Source organism: Cydia fagiglandana, chromosome 5 (genome assembly GCF_963556715.1).
Source record: "Cydia fagiglandana chromosome 5, ilCydFagi1.1, whole genome shotgun sequence".
Classification (NCBI taxonomy): domain Eukaryota; kingdom Metazoa; phylum Arthropoda; class Insecta; order Lepidoptera; family Tortricidae; genus Cydia; species Cydia fagiglandana.
Window position 1 is genome coordinate 12,237,854 of NC_085936.1, and position 17,262 is coordinate 12,255,115.

General features: G+C 37.9%; 1 protein-coding gene across 2 annotated transcripts in view; it reads left to right on the forward strand.

The window, feature by feature from the left end:
- The first annotated feature begins 1,267 nt into the window (after positions 1 to 1,267).
- Positions 1,268 to 17,262, forward strand: part of LOC134664459 (uncharacterized) — a 37,475-nt gene continuing 21,480 nt past the window's right edge. For both annotated transcript variants that reach the window (XM_063521120.1, XM_063521121.1), the window contains exons 1-8: positions 1,268 to 1,752; positions 5,443 to 5,582; positions 6,481 to 6,629; positions 7,737 to 7,839; positions 11,928 to 12,060; positions 14,252 to 14,356; positions 15,961 to 16,072; positions 16,751 to 16,944. In XM_063521120.1, coding sequence (XP_063377190.1) covers positions 1,593 to 1,752; positions 5,443 to 5,582; positions 6,481 to 6,629; positions 7,737 to 7,839; positions 11,928 to 12,060; positions 14,252 to 14,356; positions 15,961 to 16,072; positions 16,751 to 16,944 — 1,096 coding nt within the window. In that variant the 5' untranslated portion in view covers positions 1,268 to 1,592. The remainder of the gene's footprint in view (positions 1,753 to 5,442; positions 5,583 to 6,480; positions 6,630 to 7,736; positions 7,840 to 11,927; positions 12,061 to 14,251; positions 14,357 to 15,960; positions 16,073 to 16,750; positions 16,945 to 17,262) is intronic.

Consider the following 17,262-nt stretch of genomic DNA (forward strand, 5'->3'; position numbering starts at 1 on the left):
AAAGACAACACTGCGTTTATCCAACAGTAGAAAATAATCAATTTAATGGTTTTGGTTTTCTATGGTTGCATTTAGTGTACATTTTGGGTTATTATTTTGATTGGAAATAAGTTTACTGAAATAATTGTTGTGACGTTTGTAAAAAAATACTTATTGTTATGTTGAAAGTGAGATAATCTACTGCTACTGCTGAAGTCAGAGAATCCGTACTTCAAGGGGCAATGAAAATAAACAAAGGTATTATGGATTATAAGCACATACTCAAATTAAATAATTAATCACGCTGGCATCAAACATCACTTTGCTATTGTAAATTGTAAGTAATTATTTGGACAAGTATGGCTGCGTTACTTTTGTTTGCTATATTTTGAAAAAAAAAAAGATATGTAATATGAATATTAGCAAGAGAATAGAAGCAATGTGTTATGTGTATTCCATACAATTGTTACTCTCCCTCCGGTCGCTCCGGCCGGTGAGGGGACGCTGTGTGTCCCCTCACCGGCCATACCGGACCCCATTTTGCATAAAAAAGTATTACTTAACCGTAACTAGAGTTGGACCAAGATAAGTCTGCAGCGGATTTGATAGCCCACGCAGTGCAAGTGTCATTTATACGTCATAATTTCATAGAAGTTTGACGTTTAAACACGTGCACTGCGTGGGCTATCAAATCCGCTGCAGACTTTTCGTGGACTGACTCTAACTGTATCATAATCATTAGACAAGAGACAAATTTTTACTACTTTATCACCTACTCGTATAAATAAGTGTTAACAAGCTGGTAATTAAAAGAAAGTCACTCGCTAAAGCTTGTGGATTTGAATCTCGGTGTCTTCAGTGAGGGCATTATTTTTGTACTTATCACAATTTTTTTCTTCTGCTCCTGAATTATAGATCTTCCTTATGTGTATTTATAATGTACTCAGAGTACTCTATGTACCGTCTACTAGTCCTTATACTATACAGTTTATGGAGCTCAATGCGGAACTAGGTAGATTGAATTGATAATACTTACTCTTTTATTTACATTTACTAACATTCAATAATTATTTTTCAGTGTGTATAATTATTTTCTTTAGTCAACCAACTAGCGTAGATCCTAATAGGACTATTTACACATTAATATGGACAGTATCACATTTATTGTTATTAAAATAAAATTGCGCCTCCTTCTTTTATTCATTTTCGTAATCTGTTTGATCAGAACTTGCGAATTAGTGGTAATTAAGCTGGCAACACCTTGGATTGGATCTGTCAATGTCAGCCAAGCCAGCGAGATTTCTGCAACTGTGTACATGCCAATGCCATTATTTTTTATATTATTTCGTTTCCTATTTTGATCAGAAGCGGTAGTACGTTGCTCAAGGAAAACATATTAAATTGTTAATAATGATTCAACGTTTTAATTAAGAAGTGCACCATGAGCGAATAATTATTAGAGCTCGTTCAAATGATTTTCTTATTGTGAAGTTTTCATTCGGTTTTTCCCTACTCTATTTCGCTCTGGCCAGTGTTTGTACTGTATGTAAGAGTGAGAAGTGGACAATCAAGTAAAAATTGCAACGTTTAAGTTCTCAAAGTGTGAAATTACAATGTCAACAAGTGAGCATGATACTATGAGTGAAGCGGCGTCTTCGCCGCTGTCCTACATGGGGTCCCCGCATCGGTCGCCATGCCAGCAAGTGCCGCAGTTGGCTAATGTCTTCACAGAACTTAGTTGTGCCGAAATCAATGGCTTCAACGGGATGAAAGGTAAATAAAAAAGGGTGCTGTATTTCCTATGGACGCTATGGCAATGGCAAACAAAACAGTGTTAACCATAATATTATGATTGCGTCTTAATTTACGATTTGTAACAACACATGTATCTAAATGGAACTCTTAACTACAAAGCGAGATTAATTTTGTTAACACCTTAAGGTATTATAGAGAATAGAAATTCGCAGTAAGGTTTACTAAAGAAATAGGTTCATAATGTACTTATTATTACACATTATATTAAATCAAAATATAACCTTTGCTTTCTTCTTTTCTTATCCACTCTAGGTATCTTAGAATGAGACCTTGTTCCCAATATTATACATACTTAGACAACATTATGTACTCCATAATTTTCGTATTGTATAAGGTGAAGTACTTTGGCACTATTGTAATGCAACATATGTAATACATACCATGTAGTTGTACTTAATAAATAAAATAAAACATATCTAGACATTTTTTCTACAGTAGATATACTTACTAATATCAGTGGGGAGACACTCCTCACTTCGGTCGTACTCTGCTGTTTGGCTCAGCATTGCTCCAAGCATTAGGGTTGGCACCACTTGACTTCCTTTTGCATGCACAACCACAGATAAGATAATCACTTGAATTTTGACAACCCTAAATAGCCGAAAGGGATAGTGCCATATATTAGAAAGGGATAGCATGATTCGACCCTGAACCGCTGTCAAACTTCGGGTTTGTAGGAAGTGTCCTCTCTGTATGGTAGTACTATTATTTATTCTGTGCTCATATTAGCAATTATGCTATGTAAATAGGGAAGTTGACGATGTTTGCATGTTTAAATCCATTGGGTAGCGGGTGTTTAGATGTTTAGCTAAAAATAGCCAGGCCTTAGTGCAGTCTAGATTACAAACGTGTTTACCTACTCAGGTCTAAAACTTTGTTGCCTGCTATTGCCAGCCAACTAAGTAGCATATTTTGGCTGAAAATTATACAATTGATGGGGCCACGTTTTTTAAAATGCATGTCTGATTAAAAAAAAAATGAAACTAATAGAACTGATAAGCAGAAGAATTAAGAACAAAAACAAAAGTAGAAGACGCTAATAGAAAGGAATGGAAACAGCTGGGAGAGGCCTATGTGTCACAAGACACGCCAACCACTAATCCGGACAATCAAATGTGCTAGTTTTTAAGTTAACTTGTTTATATCTATAATATAATACCGTTTTAGTTTTTGGCAATAAAGGCTATTATGATTATGATATGATGTCTGATTGACCAACTTACAGTGAAGACAAAATGGTAGATTTGCTTGATTATGGAATTTTCAACTTCACTACTTGCTCTTTTTCACATAAAAAGGCTCCGTCACACAGGTGCGTGTGACGGAACCTTAACAATGGCTCATTTTACTAGTTGTATCTGTTTGTTTGTACCCTGCAGAATCACAGACTACAAATTCTGAGAATCAAAGCAATAAAACTGATAAGGTGGCTTCTACACAACATAACATGCCTGATCATATCACTAGCTGTGGCATTGCCGATTATCTCTATTGAACCTCTAAAACTTTAACCTAAATTCAAGGATAACCTTTTTTTTAAGTGGATTCACATTATAGAGTTGATTTCACATATTACATCCTTTTCGATTTGCCATAGTTGCCATATAATATGCCAAATAATTTATTAATTAGTATGCCAAATAATTTTTAGGTTGACTTAGAGCTGACCTACACCAGATGTCCTTCCGTAAACACAAGGGTTACCGGATATTTCTCACCTGGCTTTTGTTTCACCATGCTGAAATTTTTCTGCCATTTCACCATACATTGCTGGTCCAACATGTTAATAGTAATGCTACGAACCATCGTTTTTAGAGTTCCGTACACAAAGGGTAAAAACGGGACCCTGTTACTAAGACTCCACTGTCCGTCTGTCTGTCTTCCACCAGGCTGTATCTCATGAACTGTGATAACTAGGCAATTAAAATTTTCACAGATGTATTTCTGTAGTCACTATAAAAAGTATAACAACAAATAGGTACTACTTTTTTTTGTTTTTTTTTTACAAATACAAATGTTTTATTTCGGAAATAAAATTATAACAATATTACATTTATGCTGGCCACCACACTAGGCATAGCCTGGCCTGTGGTGGACATAATACGGACACAAGTAATAAGTTAATACTAAAAATAAATATACAATGAGGCTTGAAGGAAAAAAATATTTAGTTAAAAAAGAAACGGTGAAGGATGGAATTTACAGAGATACAGTTACCAGAGATGATAAAGAAAAGAGAAAAAAAAAACCGAATAAAATAAATATTTAAGTAAACCCAAAAACCGGCAAAAAATCCCGTTAGTTGTATGGGACCCACTCCAATACAACCAACGGGATTTTTTGCCGGTTTTTGCGTAATGCTACGGAACCCTTCGTGCACGAGTCAGACTCGCACTTGTCCGGCTTTTTTATCTAGAGATCTACATGAAAATGCCAGTGTTGATCATTTGAGTCAGACAATGCTGTATACATGCCGGCAAACTTCTTGAACATAATGCTTAATCTTTAAGTTCGTTTAATCTTATCATTATTTGCGCGACAGAGATGGAAATACAGTACAACAGTGTAACTTTGTATTTTTAGAAATATATTCAAGAAGTTTACCTGTGTTTGCCATTCATGGCGTCCCAGATATGCGGATGCGGAATGTCGCGAATTTGAAACTTGATGCTTTAAATGGCTACACACATTATTCCACTCTAAATGTAGGTACAGTCATCAGCAATAGTATCTTACACAACTAGGGCCGCAAAAATATGTGACACGTTCTTATTTGGAGCGCAATAAGAGCGCGTCATATATTTTTGCGGCCCTATTGCTGATGACTGTACATTTGTAGAGTGTATTATGCATTTGTATCCTTTTCCGTCTTGTACAGTCAACTGCAAAGATATGGGTGTACCCAACTTATTCAAAAATATGTCCCATAGTTCTTAATTCGCAGACATAAGAGCTATGGGACATATTTTTGAGATGATTTGTGCACCCATATTACAGTATCACCTTCAACATTGTTCACTGACCATCGATATAAGTACTTACCTACTTTATTACTTTAACATAACTAACATAAGGTCTATTTATGGTTGATTCATATTAGTGTTGGTTTTAGTTTTGTTTACTAGTTGATGTATACATCCGTAACGGATTAACTTACTTGTTGATAAGGAAATTACTCATAACACTGGAGTATTATTATTACAGTAAACAGCCTGAAATAACTGAACTACAATTGGATCATAAAATCATGAAAGCTTTTGACTTACGAGTAACAGTCCCGCTTTAAGTATACAATACACACATAACACATAATGTTAAGGTATTTGAACATTCACTTGAACATACCATTTATACAATAGTTACATACACATATTTCACTATGTGTGTGTGTGTGTGTGTGTGTATAGTATGGGCAGCAGCCCACTCTGTAAACTCAAATCACAGTTCGGGCTTTTATGAGATGACTGAAGGCGTTATTGATAGATGGACAAAGAAAAGTAAAGTCGGCAAAATAGCGTGCATCAACAATTTCCTTTAAAAAAAAATCTGCACTGTTGGCAACAGCCAACGGACCAGTTTAAAATCAACCTTCATACCTTTCAATAAGGCTTACTATCGCGTGTCTAAAGGTTTATAAAATTTACCCAGACAGGCCGTTCCTGCGCATCGTGGAGCAGCCGCAGGACCACTTCCGGTTCCGGTACAGGAGTGAGATGGTCGGCACACACGGCTGTCTACTCGGCAAAACTAGCACCACCAGTAAAATCAAGACGCATCCTATGGTAGAGGTAAGAAATAGATTAACGATTTTAAAAACTCCCTATGCTATAAGCCATAAAATTCCATTATATGCAAAAAATGGCTTACATCATTATGGAAAAGAGCTGATACTCTTCAAACTGCAAAGGATTTGTTTCAAACATAGCTAAGAACCACCGCAAGAAATCACGCTTTCACTTAATACCGCATCGAAATCGGTCCATTCATTGGAGAGCTACGATGCCACAGACAGACAGACATTGGCGTCAAACATCTAACACCCCTCTTTTTGCGTCGGGGGTTAAAAAGAACTAAATCATGTAGGTATTGTATTTCAACTAGTCTTCTTTACTGTAAATGTTCCTTATCAGAATGTGTTCCCATTTTGCACAAAGAACAATGACAATAACAACGCACATTTTATATTTTATTATTACATTTTATACTCTTCATATTACAACATGAGCGTGTTTACAAATAACTGAAATAATCATCATTATAAATAAAATAGTAACCTATATGTAGAATGCTGCTTATCATTATCACATAAAGACAATAGAGGTCTATTCTGAAATTCTCAGAATCCAATTGTGTTTTGGACACCTCCGCTACTGTTGATAAAAATAAAAATGAGAAGTACTAGTTATGTTATGTAAACCGCATTCTATTACATCGACTTAAGATTTATTTCCGCCTGGCCCTTATGAGTATTGTGTGGTTTGCATATAGGTATCGTGTATCGTAGGGGAATCCCCCTATCTAATTAGGTACAGTCGCCATCAGATATATCTGAGCGGCCAAGGTACTCACAAAATTATCTGAACACGCCTCTATTGTCAAGGCGTTAGAGTGCGTGTTCTGATATTTTTGAGCACCTTGGCCGCTCCGATGGCGTACAAGGCCTAACCACATGTTTTCATCCTGTAGTTGGTGAACTGGAACAAACGAGCACTGATCCGCTGCAGACTGGCGCAGCACCTCAAGCCGGACGAGCATCCGCACCAGCTGCTCGAGGACGAGCAGGAAGACAGAGACGTGTGCGCGGAGGTGCCGGAGCGGGGCAGCTACCGGGTCAGGTACGTACATGTTCCTGTAGCTACAAGCCAGCATGGGGCCGCTGCGGGCTCGTGCTCAAGCCATCCGCACCAGCTCGAGGACGAGCAGGAAGACAGAGACGTGTGCGCGGAGGTGCCGGAGCGGGGCAGCTACCGGGTCAGGTACGTACATGTTCCTGTAGCTACAAGCCAGCATGGGGCCGCTGCGGGCTCGTGCTCAAGCCATCCGCACCAGCTCGAGGACGAGCAGGAAGACAGAGACGTGTGCGCGGAGGTGCCGGAGCGGGGCAGCTACCGGGTCAGGTACGTACATGTTCCTGTAGCTACAAGCCAGCATGGGGCCGCTGCAGGCTCGTGCTCAAGCCATCCGCACCAGCTCGAGGACGAGCAGGAAGACAGAGACGTGTGCGCGGATACATAATGTGTCTATGCAATTTTGCAACTCGCCATACGTTTAAAATACCTTCAGGTACTTGAATTGTGGGATCAATCAATCTTTGGGTATTATGGCTCCATCAATATTGTCGATGATTCCGCCAACGTCAAGGTTTAGGAAGGCACGTTCTTTATGAAGACAGTTGGCCGGTGAATATCCACGACGCAGTTCACTCAGATGAGAATCGAATGTAGATCCACCTACAACCAGGACAAAACAAACACATTATTAAAACTAACTACAAAAATACAAGTTATTATTTTTTACGTGTTTAGCTAAGACGTTCACAAAAGCGGTAACTAATGTAAGGAGGAAATTAATGTTAACCGGACGGGGAATTTTAGGGGGGAGGATGTCATATAAGGGGGATTGTGGGATTAGTAATAGGTGCACAGCACATCTACGTAATGTCGTTATTAGGTTGGAACTTTAACTATATCGACATTACTAGAGGCGTTAGGTAATACTTAAACTTATAAGTGATAGGAAATCTAATTCAAATTATGTTAAATTGACCTAAATAGGCTTAGTAATGCTTAAAGTCGTAATCCCCTTAATTTTAGCATGGTAGATATTAGACTACACGTAGAGATGAGTTATAACTATAACTTTGTGACTAGGAGTTTTTGACAAAATCTCTGCATATGAATTACCCCCATTAGTTGTCACCTTCCTGTTCGTATTGTTGACAGTTTTGCTGGCATGGGCATCATACACACGGCCAAGAAAGATGTGCCTACTCTGCTGTACAAGAAACATAAGGAGAGGGAAGGAAAACTTATCGACACCAGAGAAGTGAGTAGCCATATACATGTACATTCAATTGTTTGTAACATTTAGCCCCACTTGCATCATCCTACTAACCCGGGGTTAAGCGGTTAAACCGTTAACCCAGTGACATATTGTACTGGTAACCATGGTAATTCCAGGTTTAACCGGTTAACCCCGTGTTAGTAGGACAGTGCAAGTGGCGCTATGACAAATAACTACACCCCGTTATCTAATGCTCAGTTTGGGCACACCCCGGACACTGGCGATAAAATGTATGAAACAAACGCGTTCCTACGCACAGACTGTGTGCGTAGGTAAGCTCGTGTAGGTAAACGCGTACCATGCTTGTGTGAGTGAGATAAGACGTGCGAGGGTTCTCGCCAGTTTGTTGTCAAGTTCGATGACCTCAATTACTCAAAACTCATTGCGCGAGTTAGGAAGAAATAAGAATCGTATTATGTTGTAAGGTGGGTATCTAAGCTCAATTTATACAATAGTTTCCAATTTTGAATTAGTATAAACAAGGTAACGAAATTTTTTTAAGGAAATTCAGGCCACCAACATATTACGTAAGTTGTAAACATGATTTGTTGTTCATATAGGTATTGTACTGGTTTCAGTGTGATCTGATAGGTTTTGTAAATATTTGTTTAATATTTGAATATTTTACGTGGCCTCCGCTCTGCGCACCGCGTCGTCGCGGCCTTGCCAGCCGGTAACTGTGAGGTAACCGAGAGCGGGTGGGCGGCACTTTCAACGGGAGGCAGGGAGTGTCCATATTGTACGTTAGTACTCTTTATTATACTGTGGTTTGGGGGCAAGTGATGGGGCAGTTGCGATAATCAATGTCTGGAATGAATGTCTAGAGACTCTAGAGCATTCACAAAATAAGAATTTTACTTTGACAAACAACCCTTTACTTATAGATAAATATGAATTGACTAATAATGTGAAGCAACATCACTATTTGCCCCCAAACTGAGCATTAGATAACGGGGTGTAGTAATAACTGCTGCTTATATTAAAACGCTTAGTAGGCTGCGTAGGTATTGTCATATTTCTTGAGGTAAGTAGTCGATTATTCATATATTTTTATGTCTGATATTAGGACAGTGTACATTTCTAAAGATTAATGTTCTGACGTAGTACAGTCGCCATCAGATATATCGGAGCGGCCAAGGTGTTCACAATATCTGAACACGCACTCTAGCGCCTTGACAATAGAGGCGTGTTCAGATATTTGTGAGCACCCTGGCCGCTCAGATATAGCTGATGGCGACTGTACGTAAATGACACAAAACCAGTATCATGCCTTTCTTCTTACGACCCGCTAGGGTTTTTAATTTCAAGTCCATTGAAGTGAGCAATTGTCTGTTTTAAAACCCAATGAAACATATTACTGATAACTTCATTTTATACGAAAAATTAAAAAAAAGTGATATAATTCGCAATCATTGTTGTTCTCTTTTCACGTGATCTACAAACAGCTCTAGCAAACTATACTTCTAAACTATTACTTTACAGTTTATACTTGGCTTAATAAACATACTCGCCACCTAGCAATACCGAGAACTAACTCATAACATTATCATAATAGCGTCGCGGTAGTTAGATATAATGGATATCGACATCACGTATTTATTGCATCCGTATTGCTGCCGAAAATATATGTTTTCCGAGAATAGGTATCGCAAAAGTTGCTTAGGGGCTGTCCATAAATTACATCATCGATTTTTGCCCCCCCCCCCCTCTAAAATCATCCCAAAAATCATGCTTCGAATGACCCCGTTTCCTCCTACGTCATCCGATGTCCAGACCCCCCTGCCCCATCTCTAATTTGAAATGACGTAAATTATGAATAGCCCCTTATTGTAAATAACGTCTTTTCTATACTAAAGTTTCAGATATTTTTACTATTCATTTACTTATTAATATCCTTATTAGTTAGTTCTTAACTCCTGGATGCATAAAAATAAATTGAAGTTGATATTGTAAGCTAAATGTTGTTAAAACACGGCACAAAGGCACGTTGTAACTGAACGAGTTATTGTACATAAGTGTACGGGCGATGTTAAAAATATGTAAACAGTTTTGCACCTTATTTAATTGTAATAAAACCAAAAATGTATACATATTATTGATAAGAACTGTGCAGCTAAGAGTGGGCGTGCTTTATCTGCTATTTTCTCATACGTGACCACAGTACGAACTTCACAGAACTTATTTAATGTTGAAGCCTACGTCGGGTAACGTTGAGTGCTCCTATTGTTTAGTTTAGATATTTAGTTCTTGAAGTTAGCCCATTGAGTATCCAAATAAAATATGTAGTTAGGTACTCGTAACTCGTCGAGTGTGTTTCTTGAACGCGTTCGATGACTTTGATGCATTGACTTACTTTTACAAGTAGGTACCTAATGTACCTATACTATACTCTGTTTTTAAAAACATGCGGATAACGTGCAAGCTCACAATTTGAAGTCGTTAAGTGCTCTTTTGGAACAGAGTCAAGGTAGGTATGGTTTTGGTATTGTTTTCTTAAATGCTCGATATCGTATTAAACAGTGAACTTTCTATATTATACCTACTGTTTGTTTCTCGAAATCGGATGATACTTAAATGATGAAATTCTAGACATGAAATAAAAACAGAACAAAATAAAAACAATAAACCGTCAGACAGTTAAACCTAGAAAAAAGCTAATAGTTTTAAAAGCTAATATTAATCTGTGTTGAAAAAATCATTGCTGTAGCTTCAAAAACCACGGAGGAAACAGTCGAGTACGTTTGTATGGGCAAATGACCACTCCTGTTGGCTCTTAATAGCTTCAGGCTGCTTAAACTTTTTGTTACCACTTGAATAGTGAATTCCTATTGAAGCATACACAAATGCCTCGTTTGTTCTCCCTTCAAATAATAATTAATAGCTCACTTTTGTCGCCAAGAGTTATAGTTATCGCTCATCCTCTTCAGCATACCTACTGAAGAGGTTTAGATAAGTTTTTAGTGTTCCGTACAAAACTTTGTTCACGGAACACTTATGGGATCACTTCGGTCTTGCTAATCAGTTAAATGCGTTTTTCTCAGAGACCGTTTGACGTAGATATTTTTTTCTGTTGCGTGCTGGGTTATGTTTACGTTATTTATTTTTGTTGTGATTTTTGTATTCTTAATTATAAAGTTCATTAAAAGGTTAGGTCATTTTAACCCGTATATGAATACCTACGAATATACAATATTTATGGTAAAATTTGCTTTCATTTACAATTATGTATAACTTAAAAAGCTAAGCTCTTGGTATGATGATATAATGTTGCAGGCAAATTATTACTAAGAAAGTACTTAATACATAACACAACACCTAATACCATACAAATTATCAGGATTGAATGCAAAATAAGCTAGAGGCAAATAGACAACACGTGATATGGCAATATATTGTGTAAAAGTTTGGCGAATGTGTAATAAAATATCTATAACACACACACACGCACACGATAAAATGCCCATCTAATGAAAATCAATTGATTTTTGTAACGAATGAGATAAGGTTTTCATAAAAAATATATATAAACAAAAAACATAATTTTAAACAATTAATATTTATATCTCATTTGCCTTTTTTTTTTTTATTATGAATGCGTCAGTTAATTTATACTTTAGGCACCTTAACTTCCTGTGCCTTGGCCTTGATGCCTACGGATTTATACTTGGTCAAGCAGATCTTGTCAGTAGAAAAAGGCGGCAAATTTGAAATCATTAAATCATTTATCAATAAAATGTAGGCGCGAAGGGATATCATCTCATAGAAAATTTGAATTTCGCGCCTTTTTCTACTGACAAGATTTGCTTGACCGTCTATATCATAATAGAGCCAGTGGGAACCATAACCACAACCTTCCCTCAGTTCGTTATAAACATTGACGCGCGGCGGTCGGACTGGCCGAATACGTCCCGAAATTTAAAAAGTTACAAACTTTGAGCGCCGCGTTCGCGCTGGCCATAATAATCCAAATTTAAAAAGTGAAATTAAAAAGTTATGCAGGGAATCGGGGTGTTCTATTTTAGGGCACGTAACAAGCGCGCCAGAGTCAAGGGTGAGTTTTTTTTTTCTAGCTCATGAGTTACTGCGAGACGGAGGCTAAAGGTATCAACTTGAACATCGTGAGGCTGAGGTTTAGCGCCCACGACATCGACACCGACCTGGAGATCTGCGCTCCGGTGTTCTCCGAGCCTATACATAACATGAGTGAGTTTTTATTATTTGTGACGTTCCACGGGAAAGGGTACCTTATGGCGGTTGGCGCTTACGTCGCAAAGCACCGCAATAGCATTGTAACGGCGTTAATAATAGCGTAAGCGCCAACCGCCATAAGGTACCTTTACCCGTGGGACATCACATTTATGCTTAGATCTAGTTTTTTTGTAAGAATAAAAGTTTAAGCTGAGCAGGTAGGTACATCTAAATTATTCAGATTAATATTTATGTAATATTTAATTTGTTTCTTCTAATCGACAATGTTATGATTCCACATTCATTAAAAACATTTATTTTCACAAGGTTTTATTAAACCTGCAGCAATAGGCCGACACTTCTCCTTTCGGGCATACTCGGCTCTGATCGGCTGAGCGTTGCTCCGAGCAATTATTAGGGTTGACACAACTTGTCGTCCCTTTGCGTGCACGACCACAGATAAAATAATGACTGAATTTTGATAACCCTAAATAGACAAGGGATAGAAAGGGACAGCATGATTCGGCCCTGAATGAAATTTAAATCATTTTTTAATGGAATAGAGTTGCTTTCTTTTGTTTTGTTCGATTTTAAACGAAAACTCATTTTAGAATTCAATTCTTTGTTCTAATACATACTTCTAATACCAATATTTCAAAGGTTAAAATTGAACCTTCTGTCTATTATTATTTACATTCAAAAAGTAAGCCCGAATACGACCGTTAGACCAGAATCGTCCATAATCTGCGCTGAAGTGGCAAAAATAGCTAAGCATGTATAATTGTTGCCGCTTTGTTGATATCCGAAGGTCGAATGATTCACTTCAGATTATTATGTTTAACTGATATATGGTTCAGTAATGTAAACGTCTCGATACTTATTCACAGTAATCTGTATTCTGTCAGCTGCAATAATATAATTGTTATATTTAATACGACGAAGCAGACGAGAAACTCTGAAGTCGATTGGCATATGCAGTATTTTGCACTGATGTTTGTTATGGACTGTATATTTAGTTATTAGAAATGACGGCAATCAGATGGGAATAATAATGCTGAGGAGAGAGAGAGAGAGAGAGAGAGAGAGAGAGAGAGAGAGAGAGAGAGAGAGAGAGAGAGAGAGAGAGAGATGACGGCCTTGTGAAAGTTTTTATTTCTCCAATAACGCTGTTTCATCTGCAAAAGTGATGTTCTAATAATATGCGAACACCATAACCCTTTATAAGGCATAAGGGTGTCAGGAATTATGCAAATATGAACCCTATCACTTTAAGTTAAAGTTCAAAATTAGGTGGGAAATATATTCCCTCTGCCTTATAAAGGCATAAACAAACGCCTAAGCAGGGTACATATTAGGCATAGTATATAATATAACGTAATTTTTTTTTTTTTCGTATGGCTTGTTTCTGTTACTCTACTGGAACGTAACGTAACGTAATTGGAAGCCGCCTTCCGTGCAAACAGTTTGTTACAACAACAATGAACGCTTGATAATTTTAGTATTAACTGTATCATATTTGAATAACCGATGGTGGACCTTATCTCCTTGTAATAAGAGTTAGAAATGGTCAACTTTAGCGACTATGGCAAATTGGTTAGGTAGGTACCTATATAATTTTGGCAACCAGAAGTGCTTCCATTATAGAAATGCTAACTTGTACACCGAATTATGTGGCTTGGAATCCTGTAAATGTAGGTATGTTGAATATCCTGAAAACGTATACACCTCCTGTGGTTTAAAATTTTAAATTCTTATGGGCGAAATTGACCCGTAAAAAGTTACTATCCTATTGTTTTTTTTTAATAATCTATCAGGTTTTGCTATTATCTCTTTTTCTGACTACGTAAAAGGCGGATAAGTAATATTGTCAAGGTGTATGGTAAATGTGTTTAATCGAGGTTTTCCTAAGAGATTACAGGTAATGGGTAGGTACTTATGTTTTTAAGGGCCCGCTTTACGGCCTGTGCACACCGGATGCGTGTGCACGTGCGCGTTGTATTATACAGATCCTTCTAAGAGACGGCACACCGCTGGCGTGACGTGTGCGGTACGGCTCAAACAATTTAGCGCACGTGCAAGTCTACGCACACGCCGCCCGTGTGCTCTGGCCTTTAAAAACCGCTTTCCACCAGGCGGGCAGTGTGTTTGTTTACCACCATTGTAATATGTAAGTCTTGTTAATATTGTGTTGTTAATTTATTTCCAGAGAGCGCAGCAACCAACGACCTGAAGATATGCCGTATAAGCAAGTTCTACGGCCGACCCAAAGGCGGCGAGGACGTCTACATTCTAGTGGAGAAAGTCAACAAGAGTAAGTGAACGTTATTTATTACGCTTTACTCATTTATGAAAGAAACGAATACTTTTTAAAGTTGTGCCCTTTTTTAATTTTATTGTTAAAACATTTCACGAACGTCTTTAAGTCTCATTTTGGGTAAACCTCATGACCGTCGTTTCATGGACCTTTCAAAGTGCACATTTTTTATAACCCTTTTTATAAGAAACAAATAAGTGTTCACTTTTTAAAACTACGCAACTATTAGGGTAATAGTAACTGATAATGAATGGTAGTTATTTTTATTATTATAACTTTAAAGTTTTTATTTGGTATACCCATTCATAAGATGACACGTGCAGTGGCCAGATGTCACAAAAACTATACATTATTGCGAAACGTTTTAAGACTTTTATTGCCACTCAGACTTCACACAAATGCGATCGGTAATTTAATTGCACTGCCATAAACCAATATTTTAAGCTTAGCAAAGTATTTTTCACCACACCAGCTCGTAAAGGTTTTCTTTATTCGTCAAAAACTGATGTAAAAGTTGCACTTTATCCACAAGGGTGGTAAAGTAATAAGAGCCAATTTTGAGTTGTTTCCTCATGTTGGCTGGTGGAATAGACTTTTTAGTGATGACTTTGTGTTTCCCTCGGTAGCAGTTTCTGAGTTTCGTTAACTTTCGTGCCTTGAAACCCTGGCAACGATCAATATTCCATTTCCGAACCTCTTTTCAAACCTTTTGGAATCTTTCACTTGCTCGGGTATCAATATTAGCACGAGTAGTTAAACAATAAACAACAACTTTGCCCCATTGTAAAACTAATAATAACTATTTAATGTTATTATTTTAATTTGATTTCATTGGTATCAAAATATTTAGTTAATGATTGATTTGATGCCAGCTTTAATCCTTAAAATATTTGTCAATTTCATAATTTAATCTCTCATTAATAATGCAGATATTTTAGAATATAATTACTTAATCTGAAGATTAATATTAATTAGTCAAATAGCAAATCACACTTGGCTTGTATACCTACAGGTACTATGTAAAGAGTAGGCATTACATTTTGATTCTTTATAGAAAAACGATCGATATACATTGAAACGTTACTTGCTGACTATGACCATTTTTAAATATCGGTAATTCGCTTTCACCTGGCAGCATAAAGGCCTGTTTACACGATTGTGTAGCACCAGGTCGGGGCCCCGGCAACGTAGGGTTACCGGATGACAGGAATTTGGGCCTTTTGTCAGGAATGGGGACGGAACACGAAAATGTCAGGAATTTTTTGAATAGATAGCAGTGGCGGCGCGTCAAACATGTCCATAGGCAAGCCGGGGCTAATTTGGCTTACATATTTCCTTTACAACTCTGCTCAAACGTCCAAACACAGGCAAGCCAGTGGGAATGGCTATGAATGTCAGGAAAAATATTCGGAAATCAGGAATTTTGTCAGGAAATTCTAAATTTGTATCTGGTAAGCCTACGGCAACGGGTACCCGAAACCCGGACTAGACCGCGAGCTCTAGTCGCTACTCTAGTATATTCATATGGAGTGAAACATGTCAAGCAATCTCGATGTGTCTTACTGAAGCTTTGTTATTAAACTTATTGATTTTGTTCTCAGAAAACATTGAGATCCGCTTTGTGGAGAGAAACGAAAATAATGAAGAGATTTGGTCGGCCAAAGCGCACTTTCTTCAGAGCGACGTTCACCACCAATACGCTATCGTGTTCAGGTAAGTGCCAGTTGGACTTAAAGCTTAAAACTCATCCTTATCATCTAGGCAACATAGTTCAAACAAAAATTACAGTTTAATGACTGTGTAAAAATAGCTGGAGTATTAACTACATAAATATGACCAAACGTTGATAAAAAAGTCTGTACGTTTTATTTCCTAGCATAGGTTAATGTGTACTATTCAACCTCTTTTGTAACGGATGTATGAGCATTTACGAAAACGTCAAGAGAGAGAGAAACCCAAAAGACACACAGTTACCTACAGGAACTTTATACTCTGACAAGCCAGGTTTGTTAGTGTGATGTGTAGAATAAGTTGCATTTCTGTATCATATTTAATATGTTTGGTTTAAGCTGTACAATTACTTAAATATTAAAGGCGGGGAGAGTGTGAGAACGCATCCATAATGAACGCAATCTAATATGCGGTCTCTATCGCACGGCGTTGTCTCGCTCTTCGTGCGTGCATACGTATAGAAATTAATGGCCGACTGTATGTAAAAACTAAATTAAATAATAAAGTGCTTGTTAATTAATCTGAGTATATTTTCTCAAATATCACAGTAAAAAGGCGGCAAGTCTGAATATTTCTAGCGCGAAAGATTGATCTCCCATGCAAAATGTTGGATTTCGCGCCTTTTTACCGAAGACCGCTTACGAAATGTTTTGTGTTCAGGACACCAGCGTACAAGGACCAGCAGATAACGTCCGACGTGAAAGTGTCAGTGGAGCTAGTGAGGCCTTCCGACGGCCGCTGCAGCGACCCTAAGGAGTTCACGTATCGGGCAGACCCGCTCACCAACAAGACCAAGAAGAGGAAGGCCAACACGCAGTCGCCTTACGGTTCCTTTAGCAGCTCTGGGTCTTTAGGTAACGTCACCTACTCTAACTAACTAACTAATATGGCTCAGCGATCCAAAGAGGGTCTCGCCTTACGGTTCCTTTAGCAGCTCTGGGTCTTTAGGTAACGTCACCTACTCTAACTAACTAACTAATATGGCTCAGCGATCCAAAGAGGGTCTCGCCTTACGGTTCCTTTAGCAGCTCTGGGTCTTTAGGTAACGTCACCTACTCTAACTAACTAACTAACTAATATGGCTCAGCGATCCAAAGAGGGTCTCGCCTTACGGTTCCTTTAGCAGCTCTGGGTCTTTAGGTAACGTCACCTACTCTAACTAATATGGCTCA